A 27,099-nucleotide genomic window follows, 5' to 3' on the forward strand; every position below is an offset into this window, starting at 1 on the left:
TTATTTATTGCCCGTTCCATTTCAACACAGCCCATAAAGAATGTTAGATTAGGTTACGTAAACCTCCGCACAGAGAATCTTATTGTCAGCCAGAACTGTGTCACTAATTGCACCAGCCAAGCTGCAAACTGTGACTGCTGCCTCTCCAAGTCCTTGTTGCCCTCTTTCAAAACAGCAAAGCTGCTTGAGTACCAAGACAGTGCAGTGCAGTGCAATGGGGAGAAGGCTAGAAAGTTACCAAGAAGCAATCCCCCCCCAGCCTTCACCCTTTGCACATTGGGCAAGTGCTGGTGCTTTTGTTACCTTCCTCCTTTCTCCCCCACCATCTCTTACAAATGTTTTTCCAATGTCACAGTGAATTGATTTCTGGTACAAGCCACTGAGGGGTGGCAGCTGTAGAAATGGGAGGGGGTGGAGTATACCACAGTGGCAGGGAAAAGCTGTTCCCATTTTTCTCCCAGCTAGCCTTCCTCAGCTGCGTGCAAAGGAGAATGTTCATGTCTATTCCATGCCTGTCTCAAGTTGCCTTACCACAGACCCTTGGGCTGGCAGCTTTCGTGTAGGAGCCCTGCACTGACTGTAGAAGAGCCTTCTGGAAGTAGACTTCTGGGTACTGTCACCTCATCTGGTCCTGGAGCAACAGATCGAGAGATTAAATGTTCTTAATCCCATTACCAGCCCCTGGAGCTTGTGTGTTCCCTGAATGGTGCTTTGCAGAGTTCCAGACAACAGTGAAAGGCAAGAGGGTTTTGTTTTGAAAATGTAATGGGCAGCAGATGGAGTCAGGAGTACAAGAGCTTGCTAGTGGCTATGTAAGTACTCTCATGGAATGACACCACGGTTGATGTATATGGGTACAAAAAACCCAGATACACCTGCATAGTCCACTTCTCAGGCATGCTGGTGCATTCGCCATCCTGACATCTAGATGTAGCATGGAGGATTGGCAGGGAATGCATTTAGCATGGTTTGAGACTGATTTGTGTGCAATGTCTTCAGCAAAGGATGGTCTTTTATTCCATGGGAGTTGTGTAATGGATATGATGAATCCTTGAAGAGAAGGAAGATATCTATAAATGTTCTTCCCAGTCCATTCAGCTCTCTCCAGATGCTTGTTGGCTGGCTAGGCACTGTCACTGGGCTATCGTGACAGCTGTTCTGTCCTAAAAGAAGGATGCTGACTGGGCACGCACCCATGCCTTTGGAGTTGCCCTCTTCTTTTCTGCCCTTCTGTATCCCATCTTCTATCCCTTGCTTAATTCCTCAGCACACTTCTATTATTTTGGAACTCCTCCCAGCTCTTCTTACCCTTCTGTAGCGTAGCTCAGTTTTCAGCAGGTATCATTACCTCACTATCTGCTTTCTTCTTTAAATCATTAATACGTTAAATGCCCACCCCTGGGGTAGCAGACTGTTAACCTCCGTGCACTTGGAGATGCAGCCATTTACTCCTAAGTATCTTTTGTGTTTTGATCCATGTCTTGATACATCTGTCCTATCCCATGGTTAGCTGTTCTCCTTAATTTTTCTTGTGATGGATCTTGTCAGAAGCCTCTTGAAAATCCTGCTGTGTTATACCTCCTACCAGAGTCTCCTTCAGCCCGTCTTGAGTTTTTCAAGAATCCAGAATAGGATAGAGACAGAATGTACCTTGTTTTGCTTTGACCTAGTTGTGTATCTGTCCCATGAACTATGTGCTCCATCTTCAGTCAGATGCACAAACAGTATTCTCAGTACCCAGGCAGGGCTGAGTTGGGCCTCCTCTTAAAAAGGGCCTCTAACATAAACCAGTAGACACCGTCTGTGCTTGCATGCAGAGAGATCTGATGTTCTCGCTAAACTTTATAGTAGACAATGTGTATAGGTTTTTAAGACCAGAGGGACTAAGAGCTTGTGTTGTTGGGAATTGTAATACAGACTGTCCTAAAGCAGTGGTTAGATAAGGAAGGACCCAAAGCAAGTCAAGGTTACCTTGGGTACAGCGTGACCAGAAGCCTAGTTTTCTTCATTCTGAAAACTTGTAACCAGCAACTTGACTTGTGCTTGAAACACCTGCCTCAGATCAGCAGTACATAAACATACTGTTAGTAACTTGCGTCACTATAGCTGTGCTGTAGGTTTAATAAAACAGTGTCACTTCCTCTTTAAGTAGAGGAGACCCTTAGTCCAGCCTAGTTTTTTTTTTTTTTTTTTTTAAAAGGGGGCAGTTATGGAGGTTCTGAATGTTTGCGTTGTCTTTTAGCCATGTGAGATCCAGGAGAGCTTTGTACCTGGCTGCACAAACTACAGCCCAGTTTGCCAACACCAGCAGTGCCACCATCCCTGGAGTAGGACAGGTTTCAGGCACAGATGGCTTAATTGCATAGGAGTTTAGGACAGGAAGTGAACACCCACCTGTGGCAGGAGGGAAATCTAGGTAGAGCTTACCTAGCTAAATACAAAGGCTGACAGCTTTTGTTCTGGCAAAAAGTTCCATAGGTGAACTGGAGAGCTCTTTCCAAGGATGATCCCTCAAGTAGCACAGCCACCAATGCTGGCTGCTCTGGGACCCTGGTTTACCAAGGACTTGAGGAAAGAATGCTCCTGATTTGATCTGCAGGCGTCACTTTCTACTGCCCTGGAGTTTTCCCATGAAATCAGTGCCTCAGCTTGACCCTGCTTGACATGACAAAATCACAGCTGGAGCCTGTATGCAACAGAAGATATGTTTTGGATCCTTATTCTCTTATTTAATCCAGAGCTGCCATGCGCCCAGAGTACACTGTTGGAAGTCAGCATATGCTGCTACCACTGCCTCTGGCAGCACAGGCACAGTACCAGCAGGCAGGAGGAAAAGTGTCCTCGTGACCTTCCCCAGAGCAAAGATCTTCCTGCAGGAGTACCAGCCACTCGTTTCACCTGCCTCCTGAGAGCTCTTTGCTGACAGCCAGGCCAAGCCAAAAGCTTGCTAGCCTAGTCCCTCCCTCCAGGAAAGTACGCACTGCTTGTTTTGCCCACATACGTGTCCCTATCATGCCTCCAGGTAGAATGTGCAGTTACCAGTTCTTATTGCCCGATACCGGTGTTTTTGTGGGTGATTGGGGTGGAAGGGCATGGGGTCAGGAAGTGGCTGGAGTGCTGCCCATCAGCTGGCATCACATCCAGTCCTCAGTCCTATTGTATCTTAAATAAAGAAGTGACCTCCCCCCGCATAGTGAGGGAGACAAGTGGTTTTGTGGAAGTATCTAACTCAGCTCTCCCCACAGCAACTGTAGAGATGGGGCAACCCATTTTTAAAGACTGACAGCTCATGGCAAGGTCTGAAGTGGTGTACTTGGTGATTGTTTATATATAGGCTTGGAAGCCACAGTCATCACTGTGTGAATCTTCCATCACTGGTCAAACCACCTGGGGCTGCATCAGTCTAAGGATGAAAAAGGAGACTTGTCTGTAGGCCCAAGCTCTTCTGTTAAGCACACAGCAAAACCAGTCACAAACAGCATCCCTATTAGCCAATGCTGCTTGGAACCCAGGAGCTCTCATTTAAATCTGTGCCTGGGAATGGCAGGAACTGGTGTAGTAAGACAACAAAATGTGGCAGGGAACCCAGAACCTTAGCAGGATTAAACTCCTCATGAATCACTCTGGCAAGCAAGGTTGGAGTGGTTTGCCCAAGAAGGACTTTTCTGACAACTTCTTGTTGTTTCTACAACTGGTTAGACTGAACACCCCAGTCTATGGCGGGAATCCCACCCTAAGCCAGATTTCACAGCAGGTGAGAAACATTAGATGGCTTAGCTAAGCTCTGCTGATGGGAGCCTTAGAAATCGTTCCCATCCATGCACATAAATGTCTTCCTTTCATTGTCATGGTCTTTGACAAAGAATACTTTAATGCATATTGTGCAGTTGTGCACCCTTCCTACCCAACTCCAGGTGAATAGCTGACTGGCTACTCCTGAACTTCAGGAAAGAGCTGATGTTGCATGAATCGTCCCATCAAACACTGAATCTAAAATCAAACATATTGTTTTAAGCCTGTATTTCCTGGCCTCTGGCCCCTCCCCCAGCACATCCAATGACCATGGATAAAATTCCTCTCAAGGCACTGAAGTGTTTGGATCATGGCTTCCCATGTCTCTTCAATATTAGTACAGAACAGCAAAGGCAACATTGAGAAGTATTTCAGGTGTCTTCAAACAAACTGCCCAGAGATGCAGTCATTTGGGTAGACTTAACTCTGTAGCAAAGAGAACAAAACATCATCAAATCCAAACAAGCACAGAGGAAAATGTGGTTTTTGGTTCCTAGTAAAAAATGTTAAAAATGTTGAGTGTGCTTCAATTTAAGCAGAACATTCTTACTGTGACCCAGATGATGCATCTGAGGGGCAACATATGAGCAGAACTGCACAGAGCTGGAGTTTTACAAAGAAAATTGTCTGGGTGATAGAAAGTGTATCTGTAGGAGTGCATGTGTTTTAGCATGCAAACAGGTGTGTCCAAGTGAACTGAGCACAAGCCTTGAAGTCAGGTGACCTGGATTCTGCTCCTCACTGTTACCAACTAGCTGGGGGGCATCCAGTCAAACACATTGGCTGTGCTTCAGTTTTCCCTTTTTAAAAAGAGAAAGAAAGTCTTTACCTGTATCTGTGGTCTTTGCGACAGGTACTTGGGCAAGTGTTAGAATCCAGGTATCAGGATCTGGTCCTCACCAATAGCCTGTTGGTCTGCACATGTCTACCTTTAACAGCCATCAAGCGAAACTCCTTCCAGCCTGTAGTAGGGGAAAATAGTAATGTCAAATGGTTGAGAGAGGGGAATAAAAAGCCAGCAGCTACATTCAGTAGCAGAAGCCAGTGCTATGATAGAGTTGTATATGCAGAGGCCTTGCTTCAAGGCAGAAGGTAGGGGGTGCTATTCCTTGCTGCCAGACCAGTGTGCTCACACTTGGATGTCTCCATGCCACAGAGAGGGAAATAGAAGGAGGTTCAGGAGAGGGTAGCATCAAGTGAGTTGGCTGGAGAGAGTCCCCTACTTCACAGGGAAAGGCAGAGTAGCAGGATGCGTCAGTTGGTCAAACATGCCCTGAAAAGTGAAATGGTCCAGTTCTCTCTGCAATCATTGGAAAGGTCCCAACACCTAAGGCAGAGGGGTTGTTGGGGGTGTCCAAAATGATACAAGTGACAGTAGGGGGGTGAAATTAAGTACACAAGCCATTATGCTGAGTAACAGGCAACTTTCCTTACAGTCAGAGGTGTGATTTTTTTTTTTTGGTCATAAGGGAGGTGGCAGGAACACCAGTGGTTGGAACTGGGCTGGTTCAAGCCAGAGCACTGCAGAGCGAACAGAGACTATAGTGGCCTATGGGGAAGTGCTTAGATGCAACCCTACTGTGCTGTTCCCATCCCTGAAGTCCCTGCATCAGTCAGGGACATGTTACCAACTGGAGTATAGTACACGGATCTTGTAGGGTTACCTTGTAGACTGGAAGGATAACTCTGCTGCTTTTATTCTTTTGTTGACATACAGACAACTTTGTCTACTGCTGAATGCAGAGAACATCTTCCACTCCATGGCAGACATCTTGCTTCGGGAGGAGGACCTTAAGTTTGCCTCTACCATGGTTCATACCCTGAACACTATACTGCTGACATCCTCTGAGCTCTTCCAGCTGAGAAACCAGCTCAAAGACCTGAAGACGCCGGTAAGTTGAACGAAAATGCTCCCTATATACATAAGTAGACTCTGCCCATCTCTCCCACCATTTACCTGTGTGCATAACTGAGGCTATAATGAACCAGAGGCCCTTTTTTTACCTGAATTTCAAGGTTTAGTCCCATCAAGCTAACTTTCTAATAGCTGTCTCACCCTCAACTCATTCTATTTTTTGCTGAGGAGAAGGACAGACTGTGGCTCCTGTCCAGTACTGCAGCAGTCTAAACTTCCTAGCATCTCTTCATGTTTCTTGTATCCTAAAAAGAAACCTTACTGCTAAGGCCTGTTTGTACACAGCTTCCAAATATTCTGTTTGTTCTCTGTCCTGGAAGGGCTCAGTCATAGCAGTAGTGCTGAATGAGGAGGGGGATGTCATAAAATCTCTGGGATTCAGATTTCCTGCTGCTTTCACAGACTCCTTGGCCTTGGAGTGGTCCCCTGAGCTGCCGCTGTACCTGTTGGATGTGCTGTGTACTTGAGCTTTCATGGTAGATGCTGAGGTTTTGTGTTTGTGAGGTGATTTGAAGTCCTTGGATGAATGCAAATTTTAACTGTTGGTTCCTGTCTGCTCACCATGTTTGAAGGAATGTTGGGTCGGAGAGCAGGTTTTGAATACACGTGTAAGCATTATGCATGTAGCTCATCTCCCTAGGAAAAGCAGTCACCCTCAGTCACAATCATAATTTAAGAAAAGGGTCTATCTTGGACATGGGTCTGTGACTTGTTTGGTGACAAGCTGTATGTGTGCACAAGCACTTTCTTCATTCACTTGTGCATTTTCAGAAAGAAAACCTATTCCAAGAGCTGGGGGAATAACAGACAAAGCCATAGCAAATGAATAGACTATGGACAGATGTAACAGGCAGTTTTAAACGGTGGGGAGGGACTTTAACTGCTCCGGAGAGAGTACATCAGGTGAACTAGTGTAACTGTTTTGTCTGTCCTGCCTTGTACCAATATACCCACGTGAAACAGGTTTAAAGTTACAATGGCTTAGCTTCCACTTACAGTAGAATACAGCAGACATGAAATGAATACAGTGGATTAACTGTAAAGTGCTGTATTTTTAAAGCACTTCAACTGTCTGTCCACACCTAACAGGTGGTCCCATCACCAGAGAATTGGTTCCACATTAAAACTCAATTTTGAACCTGCTTGCAGCCTCCTTTGACTGAAATTTCCTCATGTTTAGGCTCACCCTTGGAATAGGCTCTCTTCTTTCTGAAAATGTGTCCATTGCCTGCAATTTTACATGTCTTTTAGTAGTGCTTAGGGACTCTGAAATGAGACTGGTAGCACTTGTTCTATAGAAGCTAGACAGGCTGGAGAAAGGGCGGTGGGGAGGGCATCTGCCTCTAAAAAAGGGAACTGAGGCACAGAATGCCTAGTTGATTCATCCAGGGTCACATAGGAAAAACATCATGGCTCAGAATTAAATCTAGGTCTCCAGGGTCTTGGTCCAACACTTTGGCCAGGAGACCAATACTCCTGTGTAGGCGTAAAGTTTCCCCTGAGTTTGATTCAGGGATCTCCAGTGGGAATTAGCATGGAAGGTCATGTTGACCAAGCTGACATGTGACTGTCATTAATCACATAGGGGCAAACCTTGCCCAATGACAGCCATGGGGCTTGGTGGGTGTTACCAATTCCTGTTTCACCTTTTGTAAGGGGGTTATGGACTCATCTCTGAAGCCTTTATGGCTTTCGGGCTTCTCTCTTCTGACTCCCCAGCAGCTGATGTCTGTCCCTCTTCCCCCAAGCATACACATGCTATAGAGGGAACAGGTGATGGCAGTAGGATTCCCCTGCACACTCCCTTCAGAGCCCTGATCTTGGCTTCAGCTGTTCATCCTGAAGAGCTTACAGCGTGGCCCAGAGCAACTGCTTCTGCTAGGAAGGATGACATCCCTGCAAAGCTTGTGGAGTGGGGAAACAGCTGCATGCAGGAGAATGTGGGCTCCAGAGAGCTGACTGTCTGCAACCTGGTGCCATCCAGAGACTTAGTGAGGGAGACCGGGATTAGCCAGCAGCATTTCTGCCCTCATTCCCAATGAACCTGTATCCAGGACCTCAAAGCCCCCACACATTAGCTATATCTTAGCATGGTGCTCTAGCTAAGGGTAATGCTCACCTGGGGGAGCCTAGTTTCTGGCTTTTGCAGAGGGGAGTGTTAAGCTCTAACTCAGCCTTGACCTTGGTCTGAAGGGGAAGAGCATTTCCCTCATAACTCCCATAGCAGTTCTATCTGGGAGTCTAATGTCAGCTAAACTATTTTTTAGACTGTGTGTGTTTTCTGGATGCATGATGGGCTGGGATGGCTGTCTCCAAAGAAGCTGCCATCTGCTAAGTCTTCCTTACTCTCTTGTTTACTGTTGAGTTACATTCACCTGATGTAACGCCCAGGTGGACACCCAGCCCTTGCTGCCTGCAGGTACCTCGTCTGTGGAGCCTCCGTGTCTCCTGTATCCTCACAGGCACTCTGACTTCTGTGTCACTCAGAGGGCCTCCATGGCATGTACTGCTCTGCTCTAGAGCCAAGTGTATTCTGGCATCTTCCTCTCTGTCCCCAGCCAGTGGTTTGGGATAGGGGGTAGGGGGGACAGGCTGGAGTGCTGTCTACATGGTGTTCTGTAGTCTAAATTTAGAATCATTACTAGAAAATTAGAGTTGGAACGGACCTCAGGAGGTCATCTAATCCAACCCTCCTGCTCAAAGCAGGACCATCCTAAACCAGATCATCCCAGCCAAAGCTTTGTCTAGCCAGGTCTTAAAAAACCTCCAAGGATAGAGAGTCTGCTACCTCTCTGGGTAACTTGTTCCAGTATTTTACTACCCTCCTAGGTGAGAAAATTCTTCCTAATATTAACCTAAGCTTCCCTTGCCCCAACTTGAGACCGTTGCTCCTTGTTCTGTCATCTGTCACCGCTAAGAACAGTTTAGCGCCATCCTCTTTGAACCACCCTTCAGGTAGTCAAAGGCTGCTATTAAATCCCCTCTGTCTTCTCTTCTCTAAACTAAATAAGCCCAGTTCCCTCAGCCTCTCCTCATAAGTCATGTGCCCCAGCCCCCTCACCATCTTCCTTGCCCTCTGCTAGACTCGCTCCAATTTGTCCACATCCTTTCCATAATGGGGGGCTCAAAACTGAACACAGTACTCCAGAAGTGACCTCACCAGCGCTGAATACAGGGGAATAATCACTTCCCTTGACCTACTGGCAACACACCTACCAATGCAGCCCAGTAGCCTTCTTAGCTTTCTTGGCAACAAGGGCACATTCATACTGGCTCATATTCAGCTTATTGTCCACTGTAACCCCCTAGTGTCCTTTCTACAGAGCTGCTGTCCAGCCAGTCAGCCCCCAGCCTGTACTGTGCATGGGATTGTTCTGTCCTAAATGCAGGACTTTGCACTTGTCCTTGTTGAACCTCATGAGATTTCTTTTGGCCCAATCCTCCAATTTGTCTAGGTCACTCTGAATCCTAGCCCTACCCTCCTAGTGTATCTACTACCCCCCCAAGCTTGGTCATCTGCAAACTTGCTGAGGGTGCACTCTATGCCATCTTCCAGGTCATTGATGAAGACATTGAATAAAACTGGCCCCAGGACCGACCCCTGAGGCATTCCACTTGAGTACCAGCTGCCAACTAGACATCAAGTCATTGATTACTACTCTCTGAGCCTGATGCTCCAGCCAGCTTTCTATCCACCTTACAGTCCATTCATCCAGCCCGTACTTCCTTAGCTTGCCTGTGAAAATGTTGTGGGAGACCATATCAAAAACCTTGCTAAAATCAAGATACACCACATCCACTGGTTTTCCCACATCCACAGAGCCTACCTCATCATAGAAGGCAATCAGGTTGGTCACGCATGACTTGCCCTTGGTGAATCCATGTTGACTGTTCCTAATCACCTTCTTCATGAAGTACTTAGAAATGGATTCCTTGAGGATCTACTCCATGATTTTTCCAGGGACTGAGGTGAGGCTGACCAGTCTGTAGTTCCCTGGATCCTCCTTTTTCCCTTTCTTAAATATGGGCACTATGTTTGCCCTTTTCCAATCATCTGGGACCTCTCCCAATCACCACAAGTTTTCAAAGATGATGGCCAGTGGCTCTGCAATCGCATCAGCCAACTCCCTCAGCACCTCCAGTGTGCATCCCATCTACTTGTATATGTCCAGCTTTTCTAAATAGTCCCTAACCTGTTCTTTTGCCACTGTTGGCTGCTCACCTCCTCCCAAACTGTGCTGCCTGGTGCAGTAGTCTGGGAGCTGACCTTGCCTGTGAAGACTGGGCAAAAAAGCATTGAGTACTTCAGCCTATTCTGCATCCTCTGTCACTAGGTTGCCTCCCCCATTCAGTAAGGGACCCACACTTTCCCTGATCTCTCCTCTTGCTACTGACATACTTGTAGAAACCCTTCTTGCTACCCTTCACATCCTTGCTAGCTGCAACTCCAATTGCGCTTTGGCCTTCCTGACTTCATCCCTGCATGCCTGAGCAACGCTCTTATAGTCCTCCCTAGTTGTTTGTCCAAGTTTCCACTTCTGGTAAGCTTTCTTTTTTGTGATTTAGTTTACTAAAGAGCTGCCTGCTAAACCAAGCTGGTCTTCTGCCATACTTGCTAGTCGTCCTGCATGTCAGGATGATTTGTTCCTTCATTCTCAGTAAGTGTTCTCTGAAGTACAGCCAGCTCTCCTGGACTTCTCTCCCCCTCAGACTGGCTTTCGAGAGGATCCTGTGATTCTGCCCGTAAGTTTCCCAAGTGAGTCTCAGTCTACTTTTCTGAAGCCACCTTGCTGCTCTCTACCCTTCCTTTCCTCAGGATCCTGAACTCAATCATCTTATGGTCACTGCTGTCCAAGTAGCCATTCACTATTAGATCCCCCATAAATTCTTCCCCGTTTGCGAGCAGTAGGGCAAGAAAAAGCACAGCCCCTAGTTGGGCACACCAGCACATGCACCAGGAAGATGTTCCCAACATTCCCCAAAAACTTCCAGGATTGCCTGCGTACTGCTGTGTTGCCCTCCCAGATTGAAGTCCCCTTTGAGACCCAGGGTCTGTGATTAAGAAACTCCCACTAGGTGTTTGAAGAAAACCTCATCCACCACTTCCCACCTGATCTGGTGGTCAACAGCAGACATCAACCTTATTGCTCTCCCCCCTAACCCTAACCCAGAGACTTTCAGCAGGCCTATCTCCAGTTTCATACTGGGGCTCTGAGCAATCTTACAGCTCTTTTAAATGAAGTGCAACTCCTCCTCCTCCTCTTCTCCCCTGCTGCCCTTCCTGGAACACTTTATGCTCATCCATGACAGTGCTCCATTTGTACAAGCTATCCCATCAAGTCTCTGTTATTCCAATCACATCATAGTTCCATGACTGTGCAAAGATTTCCAATTCTTCCTGTTTGTTTCCCAAGCTTCATACATTAGTGTACAGTCACCTGATATAACTAGTCGACTGCCCTGATTTCTCAGGAAGAATGAGAGCACCTCTCCTGTGCACCCATAATTCACAACATAAACCCAGAGATCTCAAATAAGAAGTCATAGCATTAAAAACCATCTGACCTATTGAGGTCTTTCTGAGTTCTTTGCAACAGAAGAATTGCTCTATTACATTTCTTTAGTCAAAAATCAAGTGAAAACAGAACGGTTATTTCCTAAGGGGTCTCTTGAGTCTAAAAAGGTTAAGAACTACTGGTCTAGGTAAATATCACAGCTGCATGTGCTGTCACCAGTCAAGTGCAATACATAAGCATATTTGTACATTCAGAAGCCCAGAAATATCTCCTTTTATATCTTTTCAAGGGATCCCCATGATGTCCTGTGTAGTACTTTGGTTCTCTGCTTTGGAGGAATGCAAGGTTGAATCAGCCCTATTATGTGTTGGCCCTCTGACTTCAGGCAGTCTAGGTGTGGGGAACCTGAGGCTTGGTGTACAGACCCGTGTGTTCCAGCTATAGTTCTAACTCGTTGCTTTCTCTTTCCCCAGGAGAGCCGTAACCTGTTTTGCTGCCTATACCGTTCCTGGTGCCACAACCCTGTGACAACTGTGTCCCTCTGCTTCCTCACCCAGAACTACAAACATGCTTATGACCTCATCCAGAAGTTGTATCCTTTAAAGGGCTCCACTCTCTGTTTCTTAAGAGTAGATCAGGAGAGGAAAGTAGGTGGGTCTACAAGCAGCGTAACATCATGTAGCCTAAACAAGGCAGCAGACATACTGGGACAACTCACTGTAGCTCACAAGGTCAAAGGGTGATGATACAGCCTTGCACTGTTCTCATAACAAAAGTGGGTGAGTTTAAACAGCTGATTAAAGGTGGTCTGTTTTTCCCAGTCTGTGTATTGTTTGCTTCTCTTGAGAAGAGAGCTGCAGTGAGGCACCTGTCTTTGCTGTGTCATCTTTGACTTTTACAAGATATGAATAATTCTGAATGGGTTTGAGACTTTCCAGTGATTTAGTAATAGCCAATGAGGCTTTTTCAAACCAGTGAAGCCAAAGGGGCCTGCATTCAGGATGTTGAATGAGAGGAGAGCTTTCAGTCAGCGGTTTAGTTGTAGTAGAGCTGCTCAGTGCCCTTGAGAGGAAGCATGGAGTTCTCATCAGTTTGCTAGCTGAGGACAGCTTGTGAAACCAGTTTCCTTTCCAGTGGGTGATGGAGAAAGAATGAGCCAGAACTTGGGGCTTTCATCCCAAGGGAGAATAACAAAGATACTGACCCTGCACCAGTACTGGGAAGCACTTGTCACCACATCGCTGAGTGGAGAAGTCAGGCTCACAGAGTTTCTGTTGACACTCATCTCTGGCTGTTATGGAAAATAAACCGTCTTGGGAGGGAAAGTCCATTTTTCTTGCCTGGGTTCAAAAAGACCAATCATTGGGGCTGCCACCACACACTTCTTCACTAGCTCTAAAGGCAATAGAAGATGCAGAAGAGCCCAAGCACAGAGGGCAGCAGGGATGGGCATACACAGCTCCTTGGGCCCACAAGGGTGTAGGGGCACAGTGGAGAGAACATGCTTCACTGTTGGGGATGGAGGGGAGTGTCTGTCACTGTTTGTAGTACTAAAGTGCTTATCTCTTCCAGTCGGCACCATTATTAGGTGCTATGTGTGCACAGAATGACCATCACTACCACACAGTCTCATTCTAGGGCCTCTTTTCTGCTCTGGAGAAGGGGAGGTTGCCATGCCTTAGTGGCAGCACCTGGGAAAAATGGCTGAATCCATGTTCTAGCCAGTAGAAGAGGTGAGCCTGCCATGGGCTGCAGGGCAGAGATTAGGTGTATGGGAAGGCTCCCTTACATACTTGAGGGTCCAGGGCTGCTCCCGGCACTGCTGTTCTAGGATCAGACCTATGTGATGTCTCCCAAGCAGCCGTAGCTATGGCTCTGGTCCTTAGAGACCTGACTGAATGGGAGCAGTGACACTATACATCAGGGGCAGGCAATTATTTTGGGCGGAGGGCCGCTTACCCAGTTTTGGCAGGCTGTTGAGGGCCACATGGGTAGCCCCGCCCCCTGGTTACCATCTTGGAGCCAGTGTCCCAGGGCCAGCACCGGTGGGGCCCAAAGCAGGGCACAGGCTTGCAGGGGTCTGTGGAGCCAGGATGGGCTGCACCAGCAGGGAGAGGGGAGAGCTGGCCCAGCTCCATAGTGCCCCTGCCAGCTGGGACCCCTTGCTCCTGCCACCTCGCTCTGGGCTCCACTGGCACTGGCCCCAGGACACTGGTGTGGGCCCCATGCTCCTGCTGGCTTCTGCACCTGCTCACTCCCAGTGCCCCCAAGCCCTGTGGTACAGGCAGGGGGGCAGTGCAGAGCCCCAACCCTATACTTACCAGCAGGGAAGGAACTGGTGCTGAGCACAGGCACCCCACACTAAAGTCACTTGCAGCCTGCCTGGGGCTGGCTGCCTGTGCTTGCTCTGGACAGCCCCGCATGGGCTGTGAGTGGCTGGAGCAGGGAGCACTGGCTACAGGAGCGCTGCCCCGCCATGCTCAGCTTTTCCGCAGGTTCCTTCCCTGCCCTTCCCCACCAGCACCCCCCCCCCCCCCCCCCCACCTGAGGTTCCCCCGTGGTCCCAGGCCAGAAGCCCCTGCTGGAACTACTGGCTTGAGGGGGGTGGGCCCTGCTGTTATGGGAGCCTGCCGGGCTTCCCCTGGGTCCTGCTGTCCTTGGTTCCTGTCATTTTTAACTGGAACGAAGGGCAGATAAATATTAATTTTCTAAATTTTTTAGGGGTCCTGCAGGCCGGATAGAATGGCCTCGTGGGCCATATTTTGCCCACCCCTGATATACATTCTTTGAGACTCCAGGGCTTGCCCATGCACATGATCAAGCAATAATTGCTGGTTGCACAGCTGGAAAAGCCTCTTCTACACCAGCCCTGGCTCCCTGCTGCAGCCATCTGTTACCTAAGGAATCCTCCTTGCCAAGGGACCATAATTAAAGGAGGTGGACACATTTCCTGGACACAGTCCCGATATCTTTTCTTTGCATAATGTTTTGTGAGTGTAAAGAGAGGAAAGCCCAGTGCAGAGCGCTGACCCTTCTTTGCCAGCAAGGAGTTGGGTAGCTCCCTAGAGCCTCCTTATCAACTCCTCCCTCTGAGAAGATAAGGACTCCATTATTTACACATAACCCTGTGCCAAAGAGAGACTCTCCTTTCCTTTCAGCTGTCAGGGGCCCTGGGTTCCCTTAAGTTGGGGGCACTTCACACAGTTTCTGTTTGTGTTTTTAAAGCTCAGCCATTGGGCCATGTGGGAGAAGGGTTGAGGAGCGAGTTCCAGGCCCCTTCCTCTGCTCAGTAAACGGCTGGGAGCACTGTGCCCAGCTAACTGCTGTCAGCTAACCGTCCCCCCTCCACTTCAGCCTCATGAGCTGCAGCTCAGTTGCTGCTGCTGTTTGTATTGCTATTTATAGCTCTGTTCCAGGCCCTGTTGTGCTAGGCAGGATACAAAGTAGGAAGCCTCCATCCCTGCTGGGAGGAGCTCTCTCTGAGATACTGTTGCCATCAACATAGTACCAAGTATTTCATGTATTTCTGGTGGCAATAGAGATACTATCAAATACAGCAAAGCAGCCTTTCAGTCTGTGTAGCTCTGCCTGGGCTCCAGACATAGTCCGGTTGCAGCATGGTTACAACCCAACCATGTTAGAACATGAGGTTCATCCCAGTCTTGTGTGGATGGAAAGATAATATTGTCCCAGTTGGATCAGGCATGTGTTCAAGCAAGGCTATAACTGCAGCACCAGTGGAGCCCAGCAGCCCTTGGGGACTGTTCTGCTGCTTTTGTTTTATTTTTACCTTCCACTCAAGTACAGGAGGCGAGCAAATAGTCGTCTCCCTTCCCTGTGACCCCCTAGCTCCCCTTGGTCAGAGCTTAGCCTCGGTCACTAGCGTAACATGAGGTTTGTTGTTTTTTGTTTTTTTTTGGGGGGGGGGGTTGTTTGTTTTTTTGTTTTGGTTTGGGGTGTTTGTTTTTGGGGGGGGGTTGGGGGGGGAGTTCTGTGCTGGTTCCTCTGTTTGCTTCCTTCCAGTGTCTTAGGAACGCTTCCTTGTTTAGCAAGTCCTGGGAGGAGGCAACGGCTGAAGCTTTGCTGAAAAGGCTGAGACCAGTTCTCTGCGGTTCTCCAGTGATTCCATTGACATCACTATTTAGGTTTGAATGTAATGATTATTTCCACGTGCCAGCAAAATATGAAACTCCCTAAGTGTATTTCCATAAGCACAAGCTTAATAATCTAAATTACCCTCTCTAATGCACTTCAAAGTTTATCTTAGGCGCTAAGAACACTTTGGATCAGTGCAGTAAGAGCACTGTACACTCCCAAAGGTCAGCTGTGTATAAAATCACTCTAAACCATTTTGCTTTTTTTTCTCAGAGTTGCTTGCATTGATATACCTGGCCTGGATTTTATAAGGCTGCTGCTGTCTTAAAGGGCAACCTGACTTCCCCCATCTTCGATTGTTGGGGTATTGGAGAGCTGCTCAGCCTGAAAAGCTGCTCATCCCCTTCAGCTCTGCCTCAACCTTGTCACTGAGTCACTGCTCCAGTGTTTAACTATTTCGCTGGTGAGATTTTCCTCAGCTTCCTGTAGGAGCCAGCCGTTTACTAGGTGCTGATACAGGTAAAGAGGAAGAGACTAGTATTGGTGTTGAAAGTGTCCCAGGCTTGTGCTGAGTAGAAACCTGAACAAGCTCTAATGGGGATTTTGGAGTCACATTCTGTCCCTTCACTAAGACTTTGGAAGAGAACAATCAGAGGCCAAAGCAGAGTGCAGCAGAAGAGGCCCCAGAATAGCACCTTAATTAATGCACATACCCTCTGTTGGACAGCTGCCTGTGCAGGTATGGGAGATGTAAGGGATGCAGCATTTTTGGGGTCTCCTGTGCTGCCCAGTTCCTTCTGGAAGGCAAGCCCTGATGTGTAGTGCAAACTGGGCAATAACTGATCCTATCCAAAAGAAGAAGGGGGAAGCTGAAAGAGTTGCCAGCACATGAGTTCTGTTGCTGCAAAAGGCCTCTTCTGGGCTACCTGAACTGTGGCCAGCATGTACCATGTACCCTTCCCCCAAAAAAGAGAAATGTCCTTAACCAACATCTCCAGTGGAGACCTGGAAGTCACAGTGGATTTCCTTACAGAGGTAGACAAGCTGGTACAGCTCATTGAATGTCCAATTTTCACATGTAAGCATCAACTGTAGCCTTTTCAAACCTTGAGGGGGCTGGGGGGGGTTCCAAAGTTTGCTTTGCAATCCTGGTGGGGGGAAGGATGCACTGGGGGAAGGATGCGTGCACTGGGGGAAGGATGCAGAGTACATGCATGGTGTGTTCGCGCACTCATGCACTCTGTGCATGTCGCCCCCCTGCTCCTTCATCACAAGTGGCAGCAGCACTGCACAAATAAATAGAGCAGAAGTTATGAGACTTTTTGCTGTGAGCTGTGCAAGACCTCAAGTAGAACTGCCCATCAGGACATGCTGGATAGCTGCAGAGAAGGGAGCACATGCTGAATATAGGTTAACAGTCCCAATACCGTTTGCTCTAAACAAAGAGGGCAGAGGCACCAAATTGGAGCAAACCACTTGGATGCCTTTGTGCAGCTACCGTAGTCTGTGATGCTGCTCAAGGCAATGACATTGTGTCATTGGTAGCTGCATAGGAGTATGAAGCTAATGAATATATAAACTCAGTGTGTTATAATGGTGTGATAGTTTGTTGCAGTTAAGACTAGGAGTCACTTACTGGTTAAAAGACTTGTTCTAAATGCTTGAAGACAAATGTTACAGCTCAGTCTTGAAGTTTGTTGTGCTCCAAGAGGATGTAAGATGAGACTGCTTGCTGCTTCTAATTTTTAGGTTGCTTAAACGAGGATTCCTGATATATAGCCCCCTTTAAAACAGCACAAAAGAGCATTTTCCAAAATTGCCTGATTCTGAAGCATCTCTGCTCACACTTGAGACTCAGACTGTGGTTCTGATCCTGCCAACGTTAATCTCCACAGCTGAGGATTTATCTTAACCTAATGCACAGAGCCCACTGCACCCTTCTTGAGGGTGATGGAGTTTATTTTGAAGTTACTCAGGGATATGTTTACAGCTCTGGGTCATTGCATCAGTAATGTGGGCCAAAGAGAATGAAATGTTTGTGGAGGTAGACTACAGTTCTGTTGAGCCAGAGGGTTTTCCGGGCATTATATTGTTACAGTGAGAGAGTGACTCAGTGAGACATGCTATAGTAATTGAACCTGAGAGATGTCCGTGTGTTGCAAACTTGAACTCTGCCTTTAGCAGCTTTCATGGAATGTGTACTATGCATGCTCCTTGCTCGCTGGCTGCAGGGGCTTCTACGGGAAATTTTGCCCAGAGACCAAAAGCTCTGGCTTAAAAATTATTTTAAAGGGCTCTGAAATCCATATGCAGATGATGATCTCCAAGAAATTAAATGTCAAAAATCAAAATTCATTTAAGAAAGATGAAAGACTGCAGCAGGCAGTTCCATCTTGATGAATGGGACTGCATTTGATCAAAGGAAAGTAGGTCCCCAGGTCATCTGTTTCAAAGGTTCCTGGTACACAGCCTTTACAATATGGCCTGTTTGGTAGCATTTCTATTTTCAAAAGTTCCTTTTTGCTGCAGAGCTAAGGAAGGCAAGTGTTTGAGAGGGAGGAATTTGCAAAAGGGGTAGTGTTGCAAAAGGAGTGTGGGGATTGGGAAGATGCAAGCTCTGCCCAGTTACCAGCCTTTACCATTTTGGGGTCCCGCGGGCAGTGACCCACACTAGTGAAAGGGACTGTTCAAACACTCTTCACAAACCTAGTCTGATTAAAGCTTTGACAGAGACATGGGTTTCCAAAATGGTTGTTTTTCCTCTGAAATGTCAGTGACTGAAGGATCACCCTCCAAAAAGCACACTTGGTCTGGGAGCTCAAAAATACTAATGGAGCAGAATCATAAGGGGAAAAGGTTGGGCACCTTCCCTTCCCTTCCTCCCTGAGGGGAAGAGCAGCTTTCTATGTTCTCCATGAAGCCAAGGTGGGAAACTCTTGGACTCACCTTCCCAGCAGTGCATTCTCCACAGAGGCCAGGAGGGTGGTTTCATATTTCTGTATGACTGCTTTTTTGGCTGTTGAACACAGCAAGCCAAGGCAGGAGAAGAAAGTCCAGCCAGCATGTTCTGGTTGGTGGAGCCACAAGAAAAAAGACTGAACAGTGTAGTTGGAGAGTTTGCCCAGCTGAGGTGCAGGGGAGTAGAACCTCAGTGGAGTCCACGTTGTCGGTGCCAGGGCTGTCTGCCATCTCAGGCCTCTGGGGTTTCCTCACTCTGTGAGCACAGTTACCTTCATCAGGAAAGGAGCAGCTGCCTGGATTCCTGCTTTCCCAGGCTGAACATGTTGTGTTGGACCACAGTTGGTGTTGCACTGTATTTATTTCCTTTTTTTTTTTTGTTTTTGTTTTGGGATTTTTTTTTTCTTTCAACATTGATGTAAAATCCTGTTATAATTAACTAGCAGAATCACTGGACCAAGTAAAAATTCACTCTTCTGTGTTTGTGGGTGCCAGCACGTCCTGCCTTGGGGCATTGTACTCCTAGGGTGCAATCTGTGATGCTGGGTATGAACGCCCAGCTTTTGGCCCACGCTGTCCTCAGTATGGTAGGTAGTCCAGGCAGGAAGTGAACTGGTTTTCTTCTCATGGCTTCTTGATATGTTACGTCTTTGATGTGCTACATCCTGGCTCTTATCCTGAGGGTCCCGCAGTGTTCAAACACTATGTCGGGGTCATTTCAGCTACAGCTTTACTACAGCCACATCTGGCATGTGGTACAGTGTGAAGGATGAGCACCTGTTCTGTGACTTATGAGTCCCACATGTGACCTGGTTATTGGGATGTTTACAGTATGAACACATTGGTTTAGCTGAATAGGAGGGCTGTTGGAAAGTTAAGTCAGAAATGAAACAATGACTCAGGACAAGATAACTCCAACTAAACACTTCGGGACAGTTGAAACCAGGCCTGAGCTCTTAACGCCTTCTGGACTCCTTCCAGCTTATACAAGTTTTTTTTCCTGGGAGTGAACCGATTTAAAGAACTATAAGCAGTTAAGTCTCCCCTTATCTAGGGGCTCAACATTTGAAGGGGAACAGAGGAATCCCTAGATCCTCTTGGATTTGGGGAAGGCACAGGCCTGTTGTGAAGACTGGTCATTGCTCATCGCAGGCTTCTAAAGAGAAGACCAGCAGGTGCCTAGTTGCACTTACTGGCTGAGCATAGTTGATCCCAAAGGTGTGTGGGACTAAATCCATGTAGTGGATTACCCCAGGAAAGGTAAATATATGCCAGGCATGTCTTAAAGTGGCTGGTAATACTACACAGCCATCCAGGACATATGTAGGGATACACCATATTCAGCTGAACCTGTGTGTTTGGGGGTGGGGAATGGGGAGGGAGTTAGCAGGGATAGGATATTCCTTACCCCATGTGGCACTTGGCCAGGACACCAGTTTCAGCACCACCTGGGGCTCACAAAATGAGCCTGGGGATCTTTTATGACCACCAGTGAGTGGCAAAAGAATAATGGCACAGGGGTGAAGTCCAGATAGTTTCTCAGGGATTGGCCAGGCAGTGAGATCTGTTGGACTGGGAGTTCTCCCAGGGGCTGTGCTGTCAGCCCCATTGACTGCTAGGCAGCATAGGATCATTCCCAGCAGTCCTCACTTTTAAATGGTCAGGATGTATGTTTCAGTTCTGACCCAAAAGATGGTACCTCCAGCAAAATGCGCTCATTGGCTCCCTCTGCCTGAGTCAAGTCCGCTGCTTCCTGTAGCCAATTGCTGTTCTACGAAGGTTTCCCATTTGCGTTGTGACCCAGCCTAATGTGACTTGACTTCCAGCTTGTGTTGTGCCCTCAACACAAGGTGACATGCCTACAAGGCATTTCTCTGTAATAGCCTCACTGGGGCATGGTCTCTTTCCTAGTAACATACCTGGAGTCATAGCAATATTCAGTTTCCATATAAGAGATGGCGCCTTGATTTATACACTTCTCACAGCCACTGCCAAAACCACGGCTTGTCAGACACTGTCAGGCAGTGACATCAACTCATCACTCGCATCCCCTTAGATGGGGCCTCAATCCCCAGAGGTGCATGGAGGCACAGGCTCTGCTTTGCCCTTGGCATCTCACCAGCAGGCACTTGTTTGGAACACTCCCCCCCAGTGATTCATAGCAGGCTGCTCTGCATGTCATTGCTGTGCTACAGCACAGTCTGCTCCTTTGCTCTCCCCTCCCCAGTTCCATTTGACCTTACTCTTGCCTAGAGCTGAGAGACAGGTCAGCAGTATTGGGAGGTTCCAGGAGAGGTTTGCAGCAGGTGCTTTTCTTAAACATATGTTCTTGGTGCCATGAGGTAGAGTGGCCTGATCATCATGCATGATGAGAACGAAGGATTGCCAGTCCCAAAGGGCTTAGCCTGCTCCCTTGCCTTATGCCTTACTGCATGTGTCCATAGGCTGCTAATACTGGGACATTTGCCAAGTACCAGTGAATCTGCTTCTTTCTGAAGTAGTCCTTATACCTTCATTGCCCTGTGCCATGTTGCATTCAGTGAACTCCTTATGGTGATCTGGACCTTCTCATGTCAGCTGGCACCAGGGCAATATTCCCTCTCTTCTGGTATAGGAGTTGCTTTGTGTTTTGCTCCCATATCTCCTCTCCTTGAGAAGCAGATAGATTCCACCTCTAAATTCTGCTTAAGCTGTCTGGTGCAGCTAATGGGTTGTGATCGTGGCATGTGAATTCACCTACTTTCTGCCCAGAGCCTCCTTGGGACAGGAGGATGCTGCTTGTCACCTTTTCTGAATAGCTGGGATTGGGCAGGAGTCAGAGAAGTAATCGCCCATGAGGGGTGTGAAGATCTGTGGGAATTCAGGAGGCTGCATGGCTATGCCACATATTGCTCCACCCAAACATGGGTCTGGGACTTGAAATATGCTTACTTGATGCCCTGTTATTAGAGGCAAGCTTGCCTAGTGTGTACTGAGTTCTTCAAGTACATGACACACAAGCATTTAACCAGTGAGAATTCCTGTCCCAGTCTTGGATTTCTTTCTAGAAGATCGTGGGGCTGGGCAAGATCAATCTTCTTTATCCCATTGTCTCTGCACAGCAAAGACAAATTTTTATTTGCAACATCCCAGCCTGTTGTCATGGAAATCACTCTAATTGTATGAGTTCAGGACTGCAGTTCCCTAGCCAGGCATAGAGTGGAGGGGAAGGGAGATAGGGGAGGAGTCAGGAGGGAGAAATAACTTGGCTGCATTAATTAAAGGGCTGCCATCCTACTTGGGAAATGCATGTGTGCACATCACAAAGCCCTTCCCCTCCCTGCAGCAGAGATGAAACTGCTGGTACTGCCTAAATTCTGGGGGCAGCAGGTGGATGTTGCTGATCCTCTGACGTCAGCTCAGCAAAACTGATGGGAAACCAGTTAACATTCAGGCATGTCAGCTGGGCCAGGGAGCTGTGCAATGGATGAACCAAAGAAGGAAAATGCCCAGGTTTGCTGTGGGAAGAAAAGAGACTTTCCACCTACCTCTCTTACCTACCTTTTGATCCCTGTTCATAAAGTGATGGTGCACAGTTTCCTCCAGCTTTTCCAGAGCCCAGTGCATGTGAACATTAGCAACTTCTGAGCTGGCCAACCTGAGGACTGCCTGTTTTCAGAAGGCAAAGAAGTTCTTGCCCTAGTTCTGAATCCTTCTGAAAGGGAATCTTGTTGGTATTGGAAGGTGGTGAGGCACATGTGGGAGACGGGATTTTCCAACCAGAGATCTCTGCATTGCAAAGATGTGTTGGTATCTGGTCCCCATTTCACAAAGGAGGGAGTTCAAAATGCTGAGAGGGCCAGTGCACTTGAGGAGCCAGAGTAAAACCAGCTAGAATGCTGCAAACACCAGTGTTCAAGAACAAGGGCTCTGTCTACAACACCTCAGGCCATGCTAAGAAGTGCTGCTGTGAAAATGTGCTCCCCACCCTTCCTTGTGTGGCTTTGTTCCATGTGCACAACTGTGGAAATTTCAGCATGTCCAGTTTTTGGCCCATGGGGCCAGGTACTGCTGTGTCTCTGGCACGTTAATTAGAACAGTGGCTACATTACACTCGGTGTATGTAGAATGAGAGCAAATGAGCAGGGTGTGTTCCAGTGGCAGGGCTCAGAGTACAGTCTGATTCAGTGTTGACGTCTGCAGGTCCCCTGACTTCTAATTCATAGTAGGCATGTGAACATGATTTGGCTGACAGAGCACCATCCCCTTCCTGTCTGTAGTTTTGAACTATAGGCCAGCTTGCCCAACAACGCAAAGGACAGTAAAACAAGCCAGTGTACATGAAGAGAGTTAGAAATGGCAGCTTCAGGGAACTGCCCTGTACCATGTTTCTTTTTCATGCTGCTGCTGTGTATGGCTGTCTTAGAGTCATGCAGCTTGTGTTGTGTAGTATCGGTTAATATTCTGAAGGGCTGTGCCATGTTTGCTGCCAACCATGGTTTTGGTGTAGATTTAGAGGCATTTGCAGTTCCAAAAGCCTGAACTGATGGTGCAAACCCTGCACTTGACTAGGGCTGCAGATGATGGTGGTAATTCTGGCAGGGACTGCTTGCCTTCTGCACATTATGTGCTGTTTCTTTTCAGTGTTCACTGTTCAAGGGACTTGCGGTGCAGCTAATCTGAAAAGCAGTACTTCAGATGGCATCAGGTGTAGCTCCATGTCTGTGACATTGCACAGACTCCAAATCCAATATGCTTAGCCCAGAAGAAAGGAGCTGCCTTTTCCTAACTGTCAGAGCTATGGTTTCCACCTAGAATCTGAGTGTCAAAATCATGAGTTCATGGTCTCAGTGCATTGTCCATAGCAGTAATCTGCTTCCTTTTGTCACGTGTGCAGTTGTAAACTTACAGCTGGAACCTGGCAGATGGTTTCCCTTTGATCCCCATGGAAGATGAGCTTGCTAAACTACTGACTCTTTGAATGCAGTGAGATGCAGAAAGGTGCCATTTTTACACAGTCTTTTTGCAGAACACAACCATACCTCAAACCATGGGCAGTTTTGCTCATAAGGCAGTAAAGGAGTATGTATTTAGTCAGGAAAGGGAACCTATCCAGGATGCTGGAGTCTGCTGTCAATGGCCAGTTTCCTCCAAGGCAGTGTCTTCAGAAGGGGGTCACCTGCTTGTCCTTCTGTGTCGGTAAGTTGGGTGCTGGGTGAGAGGGCACCCCTGAGGGTCATGCTTCACTGCCTTTTATCCCTTCTCTGGCAGACTTGTGAGATCCCTCAGCATCATCTTGGCTGTCCAGTCTGGAGGTCGCTGTCCTGCATGGGTCTTGAGTAGTGCATGACAGCTGTCAGTCATGGTCACTAGGGTTTCACCTGATGGTGCAGTTTTGGGAGTCCACCCTTGACTTGTTGTGACTGTGTGTTGTTGCAGGTTTCACGTGGTTTGATTATCTTAAAATGTCTTGTAGAATAGAGTTTTGTAATGGTAAGTTCCTCTGGCTAGGCTATTGTCAATTCACAGCCAGAGGCTCTTGCTTTGCCATTCAATTATCTACTGATTCATACTCACATTCACTCGGGGGGACCAGCCCAATTCAGCAATACAATTCCAGTGATTACACTTCCAATCCATTCTTATAATAATAATTTTAGTAATACAAGGTATGACTTACTCTAAAGAACACATTCGTTAAAAGATATAAAACATAAAATATAGAATGCCAGGGTAAAGATGAGACAGAAGAAATATAAAAAGAAATATACCTTAATTAATAAATGCAAATGTGAGGTAGTGAGAATTAACAGCCACTGGGGACAATAAGTGAGTTAGGTTAGATGCAGTAGACTGATTTAGCATAAACTTTAGACCAATATGGGAAGTTTGCTTTGGGAAATAGGTTTTAATCAAAGGGAGAATGTGTTCACCACGATATATTTACAGTCATGCTTTCAATGTACCTTGGCTTTTCTTATCTCTTACAGGCTTTTCTTTAAATGGATATTTTAGTTCTTTTTTCTGTAGTGACACTTAGCTCAGTTGGTATGTAGTGATTTGTAGGTTTCTCCTACAGAAAGCCACTTCAGCTTTCTGGCTTGCTCCAAACTTTGCCACACCCATGCAATGAGTGTGCTAGGTCTCTGCCAGTACTTAGAAGGAAAAATAAATGCACAAAATTGGGCAGGGGGTGTAGACAAGAAGGGGCTTCTTGTTACAGAAGCACCACATCGTGGTAGAGGAAAGTCAGTAGAGCAAGCAGTCTGGTGGCATTGTGACTGCCTCTTAAGATGTCAGAAGAAGAAGAAGCCTACCCAGTCACTGCCTGCATGCTGAAGCTACAATCAGGAGTAGAGAATATTCCCTCTGGAAATTGAACTGGCAGAGTTCCTCTTTTAGAGTTACCTTGATGGAAGCAGGTCCACGGCACTAGTGCAGTGTGGCCTTGGACCTATTGGCAAATGTTGGTAAAGAAGTTCCCAGTCGCTGTCTAGACCTAGCAGATTGGTAGCAAAGGCTCTGGGTACTGTATGGAATATAAGTACTGTTTCACATCCTTTGCACACTTGTCTATTTGGCTACAGATCTTCGCCTGCAGCTGCTGGATGTGAAAAATAATCCGTACCTGATCAAGGCTCTTTATGGGCTGCTGATGCTGCTGCCCCAGAGCAGTGCCTTCCAGCTCCTCTCCCACCGCCTGCAGTGTGTGCCCAACCCTGAGCTCATGCAGACCACGTAAGTAGTGTGCTAATCTGGCTCCACAGCTCCATGGGGTGCAGGTGGGAGGGAGCCATTCTGCTGCTCTTCATATGGAGGAGAGATTATTTTGGGGGGAGATTACCCCCTAGAGCACAATTTAGCTTGTACTGGTTAGATGGCAAGAGGTGTGGGCAGAAGGGTTTAGCTGTGGATGGCAGCTCTGACAAGTCATTGGGCAGTCAGGGTTCCTGTGCCTTTTGACATGCTCTGCATCCAGGGTGCATAGTATGCCAGTTACATGTGTGCAGGCATGCTCAGCTCCTGTTTATGATGCATAACGACTGGTATGGGGCTGGGGCTGGGCTTGAGAGGTGACAGATCCTCTCCAGCCCTCACTGGTGAGCAGGGTGTCCAGGCTTAGGCCCCCCCTTGAGCTGCAGCCATGATCACAGCTGCCCACTGGGGCTTGATGCATCTTCCTCGCCCTGCATCGTGGAGCGCACACTCTGGTTTTGTCTATATTTGGTAACCCTGGGAGGGCTGTGCCTCATCCACAGGCATTTGGCATCTGGGATGGAAAATTTCACTTGTGGGGTCGCCATGGAAACGAGCAGAGCCATGGAGAAGGTTTATACTGAACAGAGAAGATGCAGCTCCTGTCAGCTGCCACAGGCTGCTTGGAGTCTCTCCCGCAGGCCTGTTAAGCTGGGCTCCCTGCAGGAAGCTGGCCTTGTGCATGCCAGCATTAGGCTCCACAGGCAACGCTTCATCCTCCTTAGCTGCCTGGTTGTGGGAGCCACTAACTGAGGATGGCACCTGCTAGCTTGCCAGTCTTTTGCATCCGGGCTCACTCATCTGAGCACTGGTCCCGTGGGAGCCTTGATTAGGAGCCAGTTAGTGCCACCCTTAGCTACTTAGCCTCTTCTTTCCTGCTCTTCTCCCTCTCCCCTCTCCTGCCCCCCACACTTCCTCCCAGCAAATGCACCTGCCTTTGGTTCCACGAGAGCTCAGAGCGGATATGCATAATGTTCCTCTGTGGCTTTCCTGTCTGAGATTTACAGAGGCACTGCTCAGGGCAGGTGTTTGAGGAGTCGGTCATGCAGGTGGGATTGGAAGACTGCTTTGTGGAACTTAGCCTGAAAGCTCTGGACAGGCAGTTGGCTGGGCTGTTGTAGGTGCCATAGGGCTCATTTTGTTGATGACCCACCACCTGCCTGCCCATTGATGACCTGACCTCTTCTGTCCTGCCACAGACAGCAGGCTCTCCACAGCACCTGTGCCTCTGGGGAGTGGGGGGCACACACCGGGAGGCTGGCATTCTTCAGGGAAGAGCTAGAGACCAGGGCTTGTCTTGTTGCTCTGTTTTTCAGGCACATAAAAGGTGATGGGGAGCAGTCTGCTATGCCTAGGCTATAGACAGGAGGGAAAGGAGCCAGTGGTGAGTCCTGTCCTGGAAAGATGAAGGTTGTGATGCTGGCTGTAGATGAAGGGGGAACTAAAATAATGGGGACAGCCCTCAATAAGCAGTGTATGGAAGAGGGTAGGAATCAGCCCTCCCTCCCTCCCTCCCAGTCTGGTGCCATTGTTTGGACATTCTCCATCAGGGGGCGAAATCTCTGGAGCAGATTGTGCTCAGCAGAGCCAAAATGGAAGGCATGCAGGTCAGGCAAACCTTCCTGGGAAAGGGAACTATCACATGCCTGGAGACCCTAGCAGGTGCTCAGGGCTCTTTGTTCTCCTAAAACTGCCAGGAAATGAGATTTCCTGCCTCAGCTTCTCTTGGCAACTTTGAGATGCTTCTTACCAAAGTACTTCCATCCCAGGGCAGGTCAGCAATACACTCTTGGTCTAAGAGCAGCTCTCATAGCCCAGACAAATAAGTAGGGAAGGCAGCTCCCCACGAGAGACATATCCCTCCTCTGATGAGCTATGAAAAGAGTTAGTTCCAAGATGTACAGCTTTTGAAAACCCAGCAGCCCAACTCCTTCCCTTTTAACTAGTCCCCATGACTGGCTTTTATCCAGTCTTCCTGCTCCCCAAAACGTGTGCTCAGGACCACATGCCTCTTGCATGCAGCCGGCACTCTGAACAGCCTGACTTTTTATTCTGATGGTTTTGAGCACTTTTTTATTCACATGTTTT

General features: G+C 47.8%; 1 protein-coding gene across 2 annotated transcripts in view; it reads left to right on the forward strand.

Moving 5' to 3' along the window:
* The window catches only part of VAC14 (VAC14 component of PIKFYVE complex), a 199,312-nt gene that overhangs the window by 165,062 nt on the left and 7,151 nt on the right, over positions 1 to 27,099 (forward strand). The window contains exons 15-18 of one of the 2 annotated variants that reach the window (XM_090063855.1): positions 5,510 to 5,684; positions 11,697 to 11,815; positions 16,317 to 16,396; positions 24,843 to 24,993. In XM_090063855.1, the coding sequence (XP_089919981.1) occupies positions 5,510 to 5,684; positions 11,697 to 11,815; positions 16,317 to 16,396; positions 24,843 to 24,993 (525 nt within the window). Of the gene's footprint in view, positions 1 to 5,509; positions 5,685 to 11,696; positions 11,875 to 16,316; positions 16,397 to 24,842; positions 24,994 to 27,099 lie in introns of both variants that reach the window. The other variant, XM_090063857.1, reaches the window with a different exon arrangement.

Source organism: Crocodylus siamensis, chromosome 9, assembly GCF_052110815.1.
Source record: "Crocodylus siamensis isolate JL-2025a chromosome 9, ASM5211081v1, whole genome shotgun sequence".
In the NCBI taxonomy this organism is placed as follows: domain Eukaryota; kingdom Metazoa; phylum Chordata; order Crocodylia; family Crocodylidae; genus Crocodylus; species Crocodylus siamensis.